The 14,699-nt window shown below is 46.9% G+C and overlaps 1 protein-coding gene across 1 annotated transcript in view; it reads left to right on the forward strand.

Annotated features, from left to right (window-relative positions):
* Positions 1 to 2,365: 2,365 nt before the first annotated feature.
* Positions 2,366 to 14,699, forward strand: part of EMILIN2 (elastin microfibril interfacer 2) — a 59,077-nt gene continuing 46,743 nt past the window's right edge. The window contains exons 1-2 of the mRNA XM_069957727.1: positions 2,366 to 2,608; positions 6,686 to 6,808. Coding sequence (XP_069813828.1) covers positions 2,457 to 2,608; positions 6,686 to 6,808 — 275 coding nt within the window. The 5' untranslated portion in view covers positions 2,366 to 2,456. The remainder of the gene's footprint in view (positions 2,609 to 6,685; positions 6,809 to 14,699) is intronic.

The following is a 14,699-nucleotide window of genomic DNA, read 5'->3' on the forward strand; positions in this document are numbered from 1 at the left end:
CTATAAGGGGGGGGAAGAGGGGGACCATCTATAAGGGGGGAAGAGGGGGACCATCTATAAGGGAGGGGGGAGAGGGGGACCATCTATAAGGGAGGGGGGAGAGGGGGACCATCTATAAGGGAGGGGGGAGAGGGGGACCATCTATAAGGGGGGGACCATCTATAAGGGAGGGGCGGGAGGGGGACCGTCTATAAGGGGGGAGAAGAGGGGGACCATGTATAAGGGGGGAGAGGGGGACCATCTATAAGGGAGGGGGAAAGAGGGGGACTATCTATAAGGGGGCATCTATAAGGGAGGGGGGAGAGGGGGACCATGTATAAGGGGGGGAGGGGGACCATCTATAAGGGAAAGGGGACCATCTATAAGGGAGAGGGGACCATCTATAAGGGGGGAAGAGGGGGACCATCTATAAGGGGGGAAGAGGGGGACCATCTCCTAAAAGATCAGCACCCTCCTCTCCTGACATCCTCTGTGCTGCTGGGACTTCTCCTATAGGATTAGCACCCTCCTCTCCTGACATCCTCTGTGCTGCTGGGACCTCTCCTATAGGATTAGCACCCTCATCTCCTGACATCCTCTGTGCTGCTGGGACCTCTCCTATAGGATTAGCCCCCTCCTCTCGTGACATCCTCTGTGCTGCTGGGACCTCTCCTATAAAGTCAGCCTCCTCCTCTCCTGACATCCTCTGTGCAGCAAGGGACCAAACATTATGTTTATTGGGGACAGCAGTGGGGGGGGGGGGGGGGGGGCAGTAGTGGATTATAATGTGGGCGGATTGACGGGGGGGGGGGGGCGTCATTCTATAGTTCGCCTCGGGCAGCAGAGAGGCTAGAATCACCCCTGCCCAGCATAGCCCAGCACAGCCCCAGCACAGCCCCAGCATAGCCCAGCACAGCCCCAGCACAGCCCCAGCACAGCCCCAGCATAGCCCCAGCACAGTCCCAGCACAGCCCCAGCATAGCCCCAGCATAGCCCAGCACAGCCCCAGCATAGCCCAGCACAGCCCCAGCACAGCCCCAGCACAGCCCCAGCATAGCCCCAGCATAGCCCCAGCACAGCCCCAGCATAGCCCCAGCACAGCCCCAGCACAGCCCCAGCACAGCCCCAGCATAGCCCAGCACAGCCCCAGCATAGCCCAGCACAGCCCCAGCACAGCCCCAGCATAGCCCAGCACAGCCCCAGCACAGCCCAGCACAGCCCCAGCATAGCCCAGCACAGCCCCAGCACAGCCCCAGCATAGCCCAGCACAGCCCCAGCAGAGCCCAGCACAGCCCCAGCATAGCACAGCACAGCCCCAGCATAGCCCAGCACAGCCCCAGCACAGCCCCAGCATAGCCCAGCACAGCCCCAGCACAGCCCAGCACAGCCCCAGCACAGCCCAGCACAGCCCCAGCATAGCCCCAGCATAGCCCAGCACAGCCCCAGCACAGCCCCAGCATAGCCCCAGCATAGCCCAGCACAGCCCCAGCATAGCCCAGCACAGCCCCAGCATAGCCCAGCACAGCCCCAGCACAGCCCCAGCATAGCCCAGCACAGCCCCAGCACAGCCCCAGCACAGCCCCAGCACAGCCCCAGCATAGCCCAGCACAGCCCCAGCATAGCCCAGCACAGCCCCAGCACAGCCCCAGCATAGCCCAGCACAGCCCCAGCACAGCCCAGCACAGCCCCAGCATAGCCCAGCACAGCCCCAGCACAGCCCCAGCATAGCCCAGCACAGCCCCAGCAGAGCCCAGCACAGCCCCAGCATAGCACAGCACAGCACAGCCCCAGCATAGCCCAGCACAGCCCCAGCACAGCCCCAGCATAGCCCAGCACAGCCCCAGCACAGCCCAGCACAGCCCCAGCATAGCCCCAGCATAGCCCAGCATAGCCCCAGCATAGCCCCAGCACAGCCCCAGCATAGCCCCAGCATAGCCCCAGCACAGCCCCAGCACAGCCCCAGCACAGCCCCAGCATAGCCCAGCACAGCCCCAGCATAGCCCAGCACAGCCCCAGCACAGCCCCAGCACAGCCCCAGCATAGCCCAGCACAGCCCCAGCACAGCCCCAGCACAGCCCCAGCATAGCCCCAGCACAGCCCAGCACAGCCCCAGCACAGCCCCAGCATAGCCCAGCACAGCCCCAGCACAGCCCCAGCATAGCCCCAGCACAGCCCCAGCATAGCCCCAGCATAGCCCCAGCATAGCCCAGCACAGCCCCAGCACATCCCTACATGGAGAAGCCCCAGGATTTATCAATGAGCCCAGGAACAACTGCTCAGCCACACACAGCCAATCTAGGAGATATGACGTCACGAGGAGCTGGAGGGGAGGAGGAGGTGTGGAGAGGAGGATGGAGCAGAGCTGGAGGGAGGCACATCCCATCACTAGTGAGGACAGCCGGCAGGACACACTCTTCTCCAGCTCTCTGTGTGGACTTAGTGAAGCTCCTGGTGTGACGTTTCCTCCCCAGCATTAGATGACTTCTGAGCTGATGCGGCGGTCAGGGAAGGCTGCTGCCCCCACAGGACCCGGCACCCTCTGGACTCTGCTCCTTGTGGTCTCCTCTGCATGTGTCCTGGCAGAAGCCACCCCACACCTCACCTACCACCGGCCTGCACAGAGGGGCAAGTAAGTGCTGCTGACAGACTACAGTCCCTACTAGGACTACACGGTATACAGTAACTCGCTGCTAAGATCGGACTGCCGCTGCTGCTGCTTCCACATCTCCTTGTTCTGCTCACTTCTAGATTTAGGTAGTAACTTTTTCTGTCTGTAAAGCTCATAGGATGCCCATAGGCAGCTGCACAGTGTTAGGGGGAGCTGGTAAACTAATAAAATATCCCATGAAGGAATAGGACACATGGGAGACTGACTGATACAATGCCAATACTTTGTCTTCTCATTGTGATTATGATTGTTATGTCTTAGGGAGCATTTACAGAGAAAGATTATCTGCCAAAGATGTGAAGCCAAAGCCAGAAACAGACTATAAACAGAGATCAGGTCATAAAGGAAAGCCTGAGATTTCTCCCCTTTTCAAATTCATTCCTGGCTTTGGCTTCAAATCTGTCCGATAATCTTTCTATGTAGATGGACCCTTCTCCCAGACATTGCTGTTCTTTTCCTGGTCCCACAAGGGGGCTGCTCATTACCTTTGCTGGAGATCAGTCAGTCCTGGAGGCTACTTCATTCATGTTTCAGCTAGGGCTGTACTGTATCTTTCAGCTAGGGCTGTACTGTATAGGGCTGTACTGTATAGGGCTGTACTGTATGTTTCAGCTAGGGCTGTACTGTATAGGGCTGTACTGTATAGGGCTGTACTGTATGTTTCAGCTAGGACTGTACTGTATGTTTCAGCTAGGACTGTACTGTATGTTTCAGCTAGGGCTGTACTGTATAGGGCTGTACTGTATGTTTCAGCTAGGGCTGTACTGTATAGGGCTGTACTGTATAGGGCTGTACTGTATGTTTCAGCTAGGGCTGTACTGTATAGGGCTGTACTGTATAGGGCTGTACTGTATGTTTCAGCTAGGACTGTACTGTATAGGGCTGTACTGTATAGGGCTGTACTGTATGTTTCAGCTAGGACTGTACTGTATGTTTCAGCTAGGGCTGTACTGTATGTTTCAGCTAGGGCTGTACTGTATAGGACTGTACTGTATGTTTCAGCTAGGGCTGTACTGTATAGGGCTGTACTGTATGTTTCAGCTAGGGCTGTACTGTATGTTTCAGCTAGGGCTGTACTGTATGTTTCAGCTAGGGCTGTACTGTATGTTTCAGCTAGGGCTGTACTGTATGTTTCAGCTAGGGCTGTACTGTATAGGACTGTACTGTATGTTTCAGCTAGGGCTGTACTGTATAGGGCTGTACTGTATGTTTCAGCTAGGGCTGTACTGTATGTTTCAGCTAGGGCTGTACTGTATAGGACTGTACTGTATAGGGCTGTACTGTATGTTTCAGCTAGGGCTGTACTGTATGTTTCAGCTAGGGCTGTACTGTATGTTTCAGCTAGGGCTGTACTCTATGTTTCAGCTAGGACTGTACTGTATAGGGCTGTACTGTATGTTTCAGCTAGGGCTGTACTGTATGTTTCAGCAAGGGCTGTACTGTATGTTTCAGCTAGGGCTGTACTGTATGTTTCAGCTAGGGCTGTACTGTATGTTTCAGCTAGGGCTGTACTGTATGTTTCAGCTAGGACTGTACTGTATGTTTCAGCTAGGGCTGTACTGTATAGGGCTGTACTGTATGTTTCAGCTAGGGCTGTACTGTATAGGGCTGTACTGTATGTTTCAGCTAGGGCTGTACTGTATGTTTCAGCTAGGGCTGTACTGTATGTTTCAGCTAGGGCTGTACTGTATGTTTCAGCTAGGGCTGTACTGTATGTTTCAGCTAGGACTGTACTGTATGTTTCAGCTAGGGCTGTACTGTATAGGACTGTACTGTATGTTTCAGCTAGGGCTGTACTGTATGTTTCAGCTAGGGCTGTACTGTATGTTTCAGCTAGGACTGTACTGTATGTTTCAGCTAGGGCTGTACTGTATAGGGCTGTACTGTATGTTTCAGCTAGGGCTGTGCTGTATAGGGCTGTACTGTATGTTTCAGCTAGGGCTGTACTGTATAGGGCTGTACTGTATAGGGCTGTACTGTATGTTTCAGCTAGGGCTGTACTGTATAGGGCTGTACTGTATAGGGCTGTACTGTATGTTTCAGCTAGGACTGTACTGTATAGGGCTGTACTGTATAGGGCTGTACTGTATGTTTCAGCTAGGACTGTACTGTATGTTTCAGCTAGGGCTGTACTGTATGTTTCAGCTAGGGCTGTACTGTATAGGACTGTACTGTATGTTTCAGCTAGGGCTGTACTGTATAGGGCTGTACTGTATGTTTCAGCTAGGGCTGTACTGTATGTTTCAGCTAGGGCTGTACTGTATGTTTCAGCTAGGGCTGTACTGTATGTTTCAGCTAGGGCTGTACTGTATGTTTCAGCTAGGGCTGTACTCAATGTTTCAGCTAGGGCTGTAATGTATGTTTCAGCTAGGGCTGTACTGTATGTTTCAGCTAGGGCTGTACTGTATAGGACTGTACTGTATGTTTCAGCTAGGGCTGTACTGTATAGGGCTGTACTGTATGTTTCAGCTAGGGCTGTACTGTATGTTTCAGCTAGGGCTGTACTGTATAGGACTGTACTGTATAGGGCTGTACTGTATGTTTCAGCTAGGGCTGTACTGTATGTTTCAGCTAGGGCTGTACTGTATGTTTCAGCTAGGGCTGTACTCTATGTTTCAGCTAGGACTGTACTGTATAGGGCTGTACTGTATGTTTCAGCTAGGGCTGTACTGTATGTTTCAGCAAGGGCTGTACTGTATGTTTCAGCTAGGGCTGTACTGTATGTTTCAGCTAGGGCTGTACTGTATGTTTCAGCTAGGGCTGTACTGTATGTTTCAGCTAGGGCTGTACTGTATGTTTCAGCTAGGGCTGTACTGTATAGGGCTGTACTGTATGTTTCAGCTAGGGCTGTACTGTATAGGGCTGTACTGTATGTTTCAGCTAGGGCTGTACTGTATGTTTCAGCTAGGGCTGTACTGTATGTTTCAGCTAGGGCTGTACTGTATGTTTCAGCTAGGGCTGTACTGTATGTTTCAGCTAGGACTGTACTGTATGTTTCAGCTAGGGCTGTACTGTATAGGACTGTACTGTATGTTTCAGCTAGGGCTGTACTGTATGTTTCAGCTAGGGCTGTACTGTATGTTTCAGCTAGGACTGTACTGTATGTTTCAGCTAGGGCTGTACTGTATAGGGCTGTACTGTATGTTTCAGCTAGGGCTGTGCTGTATAGGGCTGTACTGTATGTTTCAGCTAGGGCTGTACTGTATGTTTCAGCTAGGGCTGTACTGTAAAGCGGAATATCTGACTAAATTGCAGACACCTGTCGCCTGGTAGTTCATACAGGAAAATCCCACCTTGAAACAAAAAAACAGAAGATGGCTAATGTTTGACATTTAATTGACCAACTCTATTTAAATGGAAGAGTTCTGGTCAAGATCTAGCATGTTTATATAGCAGTCTGAGCCACTTTATTAATGGGTGCCACCACAGGTTGGGTCCTGGGAGACTGATAACCCAGGTTGGTCACTTAAAGTCACATACTAGCGGAGGAGGAGAGATGACTGTTCTTGTGTACTCTAAAGAGAGTCTCCTATATTCCTTTCTCCTCCTGTATCCTGCCCTGCATACATGGAGCAGAAAAGGCAGCTCTGTGTGTGACTAGCGGCCATAGACAGATGCACTGTCATATATAGAAAGCCTACAATAGGATGTATGTATGGGAATGTCAGTCTCTGGGGTTATTAGGAAACACAGAGAACATTGTATTGTCAGACCACCCTAGAGAATGGACATAAGTAGTAGGTGCTCCTACATTTGCCAGTTGGTGACCTCCGTCTCACTGTTTGTACTGTTAATGAAAATAGCTCCTTATATTGTCCTGGTAAGGACTTGCATTATTCTTCTAGCTTCTTAAGGAAGGTTCACCAGTTCTTTTATGAAGGGCATCACATTTAACTGTAGAATATGTGTGAGTTTAGGAGAACAATTGCCTGCTTTTCAATAGTCCTGTCTGACAATGACTTTACAATGTAAGAATGTAGCAATGACGTCTATTGTTCGCTGGCAAATCTCCTGCTTATTTTTGGTTCTTTTCCATAGGAACTGGTGCGCTTACATAGTGAACAAGAATGTCAGCTGCACCGTCATGGACGGGACTGAGAGTTATATCCAAACGCAGTATAGATGTTCCTGGAACCAGATGCACTGTCAGCCAACACTAACGTAAGTAGCCAGAAAGCCTTTATAGTGGATTGGTGAGCAACCAGTGTTCTTCCAGTAACAGATGATGAAAAAGTGTATAAGAGGTGGTGGGACACAGTAGTTACAGAGGGATCCTGGGATTCCAAGTGCAGCAATGAATGTCTGTAAGAGCAGCACTTCATACACAGAGGATGTTTGGTGACATTCTTAACTTTGCTTTGGCTACTGGAAGTAGTTCACATTACATACATTTCCAGCTCTCCTTTCAGAACTGACGCCAGGAGACGTCGGGGAGACATGGTGGTCCAGTTGCTAAGGCATCAATTGGACACCTTACGCGAACCAAAGATAGACTTTGATAGAAGTTTTCAGTGGCTATAACTTGCTCTATTATTTGTCATATTTCCATGAATATTGATATATTTGTGACTCCTGAATATGATACCAATGCAAATCTACGGGCCAATACCATACCTCCTTGTGATTCTGAGAGAGGCAAAGAAACATAAGATTGGATACATTAAATTACAACGCAACTGCAACAAAACTGTGACATTTCAGCCTGTCCCAGGCATTGGTTACCAATCACTTTGTACTCAGATGAATGGATCGCTGCATTGTATAAAATGGAGTGTGTGGAGATTCTTTTTTGTCATTTAGATAAAATTCTTCATCCTGGCACCTCCCTGCCATCCCCTTGTGTGCGCTCCATCTTTATTTAAAATTTACAGAGAGTTCTCCTTTCCTCCAGATCTCTATGCAAAACTATTTGTGGCTTGTCCATGTTGTGTTATTAAGGTATTCTCCATTGGAAGGAAAATATGACACCTCATAAAAGCCCTACTTGGTGGCACACATTTATGATGGTGCAGAATCAAGTTATAACTCTGTTCATCCTGATCTTCCTGGTTCATGAACACTGTATAGCTGCATAATAAGAGGCGTTCATGTGTCATTCTGGGCTGGTTGATGACCTGTAATATAACCCGCTCGGTCATAGGCAACAATTGTTGGTTGTTACCCACACATGAGGTCAGGATAACACAGAAATGGCCTAATATATTATTAATCTGTTTCACACAAATTGACCGTTTAGGGAATTCTATTTCCAGGCGTTGTTTGCTTCAGGGGAAATGCTCTCAAGAAAAGAATCCCCCCCCCTCTCCAAAATAACAGTTGTATATGATCACCCTGCTTCACCCTCTTGCCTGTTATACTGGTATCATCTATAATGTCTCCAAGTTTAGGAAATGGTTAATAATTGATATAAATGTAGTCTCACCACTCTGGCATGCTATAAGATATCTCATGTGTTCTATGGATCCGGAGGGCGCTTGTTTCATATGGTCCTCTTTAAGCGCTCTTACAACATAATGAAAGGAGAAGAGCCTGGGAGTCTGCTGAATCCTGGGCTCTGCTTACTGCTGAATGCTGGGTTCTGCTTACTGGTGAATGCTGGGCTCTGATTACTGCTGAATGCTGGGCTCTGCTTACTGGTGAATGCTGGGCTCTGCTTACTGGTGAATGATGGGCTCTGGTTACTGGTGAATGCTGGGCTCTGCTTACTGGTGAATGATGGGCTCTGCTTACTGGTGAATGCTGGGCTCTGCTTACTGGTGAATGCTGGGCTCTGCTTACTGGTGAATGCTGGGCTCTGGTTACTGGTGAATGCTGGGCTCTGCTTACTGGTGAATGCTGGGTTCTGCTTACTGGTGAATGCTGGGCTCTGCTTACTGGTGAATGATGGGCTCTGATTACTGCTGAATGCTGGGCTCTGCTTACTGGTGAATGCTGGGCTCTGCTTACTGCTGAATGCTGGGCTCTGCTTACTGGTGAATGCTGGGCTTTGCTTACTGGTGAATGATGGGCTCTGCTTACTGGTGAATGCTGGGCTCTGCTTACTGGTGAATGCTGGGCTCTGCTTACTGGTGAATGATGGGCTCTGCTTACTGGTGAATGATGGGCTCTGCTTACTGGTGAATGATGGGCTCTGCTTACTGGTGAATGCTGGGCTCTGCTTACTGGTGAATGCTGGGCTCTGCTTACTGGTGAATGCTGGGCTCTGCTTACTGGTGAATGCTGGGCTCTGCTTACTGGTGAATGCTGGGCTCTGCTTACTGGTGAATGCTGGGCTCTGCTTACTGGTGAATGCTGGGCTCTGCTTACTGGTGAATGCTGGGTTCTGCTTACTGGTGAATGCTGGGTTCTGCTTACTGGTGAATGCTGGGCTCTGCTTACTGGTGAATGATGGGCTCTGCTTACTGGTGAATGATGGGCTCTGCTTACTGGTGAATGCTGGGCTCTGCTTACTGGTGAATGCTGGGCTCTGCTTACTGGTGAATGCTGGGCTCTGCTTACTGGTGAATGCTGGGCTCTGCTTACTGGTGAATGCTGGGCTCTGCTTACTGGTGAATGCTGGGCTCTGCTTACTGGTGAATGATGGGCTCTGCTTACTGGTGAATGCTGGGCTCTGCTTACTGGTGAATGCTGGGCTCTGCTTACTGGTGAATGCTGGGCTCTGCTTACTGGTGAATGCTGGGCTCTGTTTACTGGTGAATGCTGGGCTCTGCTTACTGGTGAATGATGGGCTCTGCTTACTGGTGAATGCTGGGCTCTGCTTACTGGTGAATGCTGGGCTCTGCTTACTGGTGAATGCTGGGCTCTGCTTACTGGTGAATGCTGGTCTCTGCTTACTGGTGAATGCTGGGCTCTGCTTACTGGTGAATGCTGGGCTCTGATTACTGGTGAATGCTGGGCTCTGGTTACTGGTGAATGCTGGGCTCTGCTTACTGGTGAATGCTGGGTTGAGCAATGTGATGATACGCAGCCAGTTATGCATTAACCTACATTCACGCTCATAGAAATGCAACCTCATGAAAGCCCCTCTCTATGGTAATTAGTGGGGGTTGTCTGTATTTGCCATAGACAGAAGAGTAAGTTTGCAAACACTTAACAGCCCCCATGTTCTGTGCACCATAAGCCACTGATGAACGGCTATACAAGTGCTGTATGTAATCCACATATTGTTCAGCCAAAGTCCCCATTCATCAATTACCAGCGCTTCCTTTATTTCTTCTGTTTCTTAATGTTTCCATCTGGAGGAAATTCGAGCTGTTTCACATACCTACACATGCTGCTAGGGAGCTCCGCTTATGTCAAGTCGATCAGCAGGAATGGATGTTATGGATTTTTACTTCCCCCCCCCCTCTTATGTTACTGATCTATTGTACATCACAATATCTATCCTCCTATTTACTGTTTTTTATGTTGCACTAGCATTCAGCTTTCAAGAATGACCTAATATATCTGTTGGGTTACCAAAGGTGTTGCGCCATGGTTAGAGATGAGCAAATCTCAAACCCACTCAGGTCTGTCTGAACCGTCTGAATATGCAACATGTGGTTACCGGTGGCTGCAGAAGCTGGATGCAGCCTTAGTCCTCATTCACATGTTCAGTAATTTTTCTGGACCTCAAAACCTCTTACTATTTTTACTCCGTGGTCCGTATAAATTCATCCGTATTGCATCGGTGTCCGTATCAGTTTTTCCATAAAAATGTGAATAGTATTAGTTTGCTTGTATTTGATCCGTGTTTTTTACGGACATCACTGATGTGACATCCATGATGTCCATAAGAAACACAGATCCCATAGACTTCTATTGGTAATCTGCACTGCAATCACAATCCGCACTAGCGCATGTCCTTTTTTTTTTTTTTTTTTTTTACGGAACAGATTACGGATCAAAATTAACACGGACTGTGTGAATAGCCCAATAGAAATCAATGTGCTCTAAGTTGAACCGTGATCACGGATCCGGAAAAACGGACAACTTTACTGAATGTGTGAATAAGGCCTTAGGGCTGAAAAACATGGGTACAGCATTCAACATCATCATATCTATCATCTTTCAGCAGCATGTTTTAGCCTAGTTAAAGGGTGTCTGTCATGATGCTTCTCTCTTAGCTGATACCAGAAAATCCGGTGCTGCCCCATGCCTGGTGAATTCCAGTTAAAGGATTGAACATATTGCTGCTGGTGTATATAACAGCATATATAACCTCTCCACTCCCCCAGTGTTGCCGGTGTCCTCTGGTTACTGCAGAGCCTCCACTTCTGAGAAAAAACTTGTCTTGGAAGTGATAGCCTGCTCAGCCAACAACTGGCTACAGGACTGTCCCATCGCAGTTAGTGATTGGCTGAGCAGGCTTTCACTCCTAAGACGAGTTTGTCTCAGAAGTGGAGGCTGTGCAGTCAGTAGGAGACACCAGTGCAACAGCACACAAGGGCAATGCGGAGAGGTAAGCATAAAATGTTTGTTTTTATATGCACCAGCAGCAATATATTAAAAAAGGCCAAACGCCACACAAGCCCTTGCATGGAATTCACCAGGCATAGGACGATCCACTGCAAGCTGATCTCCCAGGATCAACTGCAACTGCGTGGGGATCTGGGAAAAAAAGCATTGCGACAGGCACCCTGTAACTAGGCTAAAACATGTTGCTGATGATAGATGCATACATATATAGATAGATACGTAGTGCCGAGTAGCCTAATCTCATTGCCCATCCTTAATCGCCCTAGAAGCTACTTTTTTCTCTACATTACTGGTCACATTTGTTAGGCATTCTAAGAAGGAAGCAAAAAAAACAAAAAAACAAGAGGCTATATAAAGTATGTACTGTAAAAGTTTTAACTTAAAAGTGTAGCATTTAAAGGGGTACTCCAGTGAACACCTTTTTCTTGACAGGACAGGAACTGGCCAGAGCAGTAGCAAAACCCAATAGAAAACCTCTCCTTCTCTGGACAGTTCCTGTCATGGACAGTGATGGCAGCAAAAGAGAGCTGTGTCAGACTTGACAGAAAACACCACTTCCTGTAGGACATACAGAAGCTGATAAGTGCTGGAACTTGAGTTTTTTTAAAATAATAGTCATTTACAAATGTATATAACTTTCTGACACCAGTTGATCTGGTGCATGTTAAAATGTCAACATTTATGAAGTAGATGTATTGAAATTGTCTCTTTCACAAGGTTTACGCATTTGTGTGTAAGCTGCAGATAGTGGTCAATTCGGCCTGGTGTATTTATTTTCTTGTAATATATCCCTTAACTAGAGCACCACCGCTGCATAGAGGTGCAGGCACTGGGCAGAATTTATTATTACCCGTGGTTTATGACCACCTTTATTGAGGAGTAAATGGTGCCAAAAATGTGTTTCAGAAATTATTAAATGAGTTTTTCTACCAATTTAATAATTGTTGGCATTTAAACATGTGCAGATTTTGGCACAAGAGAGGACAAAAGAATTTGTCAGCCATAGTAATTGTGTCAGTATATGTGTATTGTTTCATCCATGGCCATGGAATATGGGAAATATGTAAATCTTACTTCTACTACACAATAGATCGGCACCGGAACATTGAACTGAACTCTTGTTATGCTGCTTGTCAACCATCTTGTTATTGATACAAAACACGGAGAAGTATTTCCATAAGGTCCTGGCTAGTAGATTGTAATGTCTCTGGCGTTGTTGCCTTGTAGCTCTGGGGCCTAGGGGCAGATCCAACCAAGAACTCCTGCATACAGTTTGTGTTACCCCCTTATTTCTGTGGATTTCTGCTTTTATGGTCTCCCACACTCTAAATACATACTGGTAGATCTGTGTGAGAGAGAAATGGGGAAATTAGATTTTATACCCATTGGAGACTGAGACTGATGTGAATGGTGACCATCTCGATACAGCACTGTCAGCGCTATATAAGTAACATAAATAGTGATTTCTTTCTATTTTTGATTAATAACCGTGTTCTTCCTTTCGGCCTAAAAAAAATGTATTTGAGCATATGCTCATTCAGATGTCTGCTTCTGCTGCCCTGCTTGTATACTGTGTGAGGGGAGTAAGGGTCACTGTGTCCAAACGTCGCCTGGAAAATGTCCAGGCTGCATTCATCTATGGGTCGCCTGGTCAGTACATAGTCACACATGGCAGATTTGATACACAGTTCCATATACCCCAAAACACAACAGTTACAGAATGCCATTAATGTACGAATCCCTAACCCTACGAATTATTTATTAACCATCGTATCTCTCCTGACATGACTTCATTTTTTTATAAATATTTGTATTTCTGCAGAAGTAATAATTTAGGTGCATATTTCCTCTGCTTGTGACATCCCTAAAGCTTTGTTAGGTAAGGAATGTGTGTATTTTTTAAAGGGATACTCCAGCAAAAAAGTAAAAAATGTTTCAAATCAACTGGTGCCAGAGATTTGTAATTTATTTTTTGTTTTCCAGTATTTACCAGCTGCTGTATGTCCTGCAGGAAGTTGTGTATTCTTTCCAGTCTGACACAGTGCTCTCTGCTGCCACCTCTGTCCATGTCAGGAACTGACCAGAGCAGCAGCAAATCCCCATAGAAAACCTCTCCTGCTCTCCAGACTGGAAAGAATACAATGTAAAGTTGGTGATGTCACGTTGCATAAACTGCAGACTCCTGCTGCAGCTGTGGGACAGACTGGGGCAGCAGGTGTTTGCAGTTTATGTGACGTGACATCACCAACTTTACAGAGACCTGAACACGCCATGCTGTAGTAAATGCAGAGAAAATCCACTGTAGGTGCATTTCCCATAATAAGTGTCTATTAGTAATTTTTATAACTTTTGTTGGGCAATAACATATCTTAAAATTATTTTGCCTGGACTTCCCCTTTAAACAATGTTCTATTTAGAGGAATTGATGTTGCAGCCAGTTTCCCCTCCTCTGAGATACAGCTTAGATGGGAGGAGATGTTTAGAATCCAGTGGTTGTCAGGAGACGCCAACATCTGTCTGTTTGGACGCTCACAGTGACCCATGTGCATTCACCATTGCTTTTGGTGTATCTGGAGAAACTTTATTCTACTGATATTAGTTGTCATTTTTTTACAGTATCTAGATATTCTGTCCATATAATGGAAGCTTTATTGCACAACCAGATTCTTGCAAGAAAAGAGATTTCCCATTGGTGGCTTGCATAATAATGTTAAAGGGAGGACTACTTTCCTCTAAATAAAGAGTTTTTTAACCATTTTATAGCTTTAATGCACCCAAAGTAATTAAAAAAACACATCTCCAGGACCCTCCTTATGTTTGCAGAATATATAGTCTTCCTGTAAGAGACAGCCTTCCTGTTAGAGAAATGGGTTCTCCAAGAGCTGGCTTCCTGCAGGGCTTCTGCTTTTGCACAGCAGCCAATCTTACTAATCAGAGCTTCAGATGGAAGAATGGAGCTATTGGTGAAACAGGAAGATAGTATTGTCTTTCTATTATGCTACCACTACACCTAGCCTATTCTTGGCAACATGTGTAACTGTAGTCCACCTGTTGGTAGAAAGATGTCTGTATGGGTTTCGTTCACATTTAGGCTGCGTTCACACTACGTATATTTCAGTCAGTATATTTCAGTCAGTATTGCAACCAAAACCAGGAGTGGATTAAAAACACAGAAAGGATCTGTTCACACAATGTTGAAATTGAGTGGATGGCCGTCATATAACAGTAAATAACAGCCATTATTTCAATATAACAGCCGTTGTTCTAAAATAACAGCAAATATTTGCCACTAAATGGCGGCCATCCACTCACTTTCAACATTGTGTGAACAGAGCCTTTCTGTGTTTTTAATCCACTCCTGATTTTGGTTGAAATACTGACTGAAATATACTGACCGAAATATACATATACTGACTGAAATATACATAGTGTGAACGCAGCCTTAACTAACAAAGATGTTGAAAATGTGTTGGATTGAACACAAGGGCCCAGATTTATCAAAGGGTGTGAAATATACACAGGTGCAGTGTTCCCAACAGCAACCAATCACAGTTCCTCTATCATTTTTTCAAAGCGGAAAGCTGAGCTGTGATTG

This window comes from Dendropsophus ebraccatus, chromosome 2, assembly GCF_027789765.1.
Source record: "Dendropsophus ebraccatus isolate aDenEbr1 chromosome 2, aDenEbr1.pat, whole genome shotgun sequence".
Taxonomy (NCBI): Eukaryota; Metazoa; Chordata; class Amphibia; order Anura; family Hylidae; genus Dendropsophus; species Dendropsophus ebraccatus.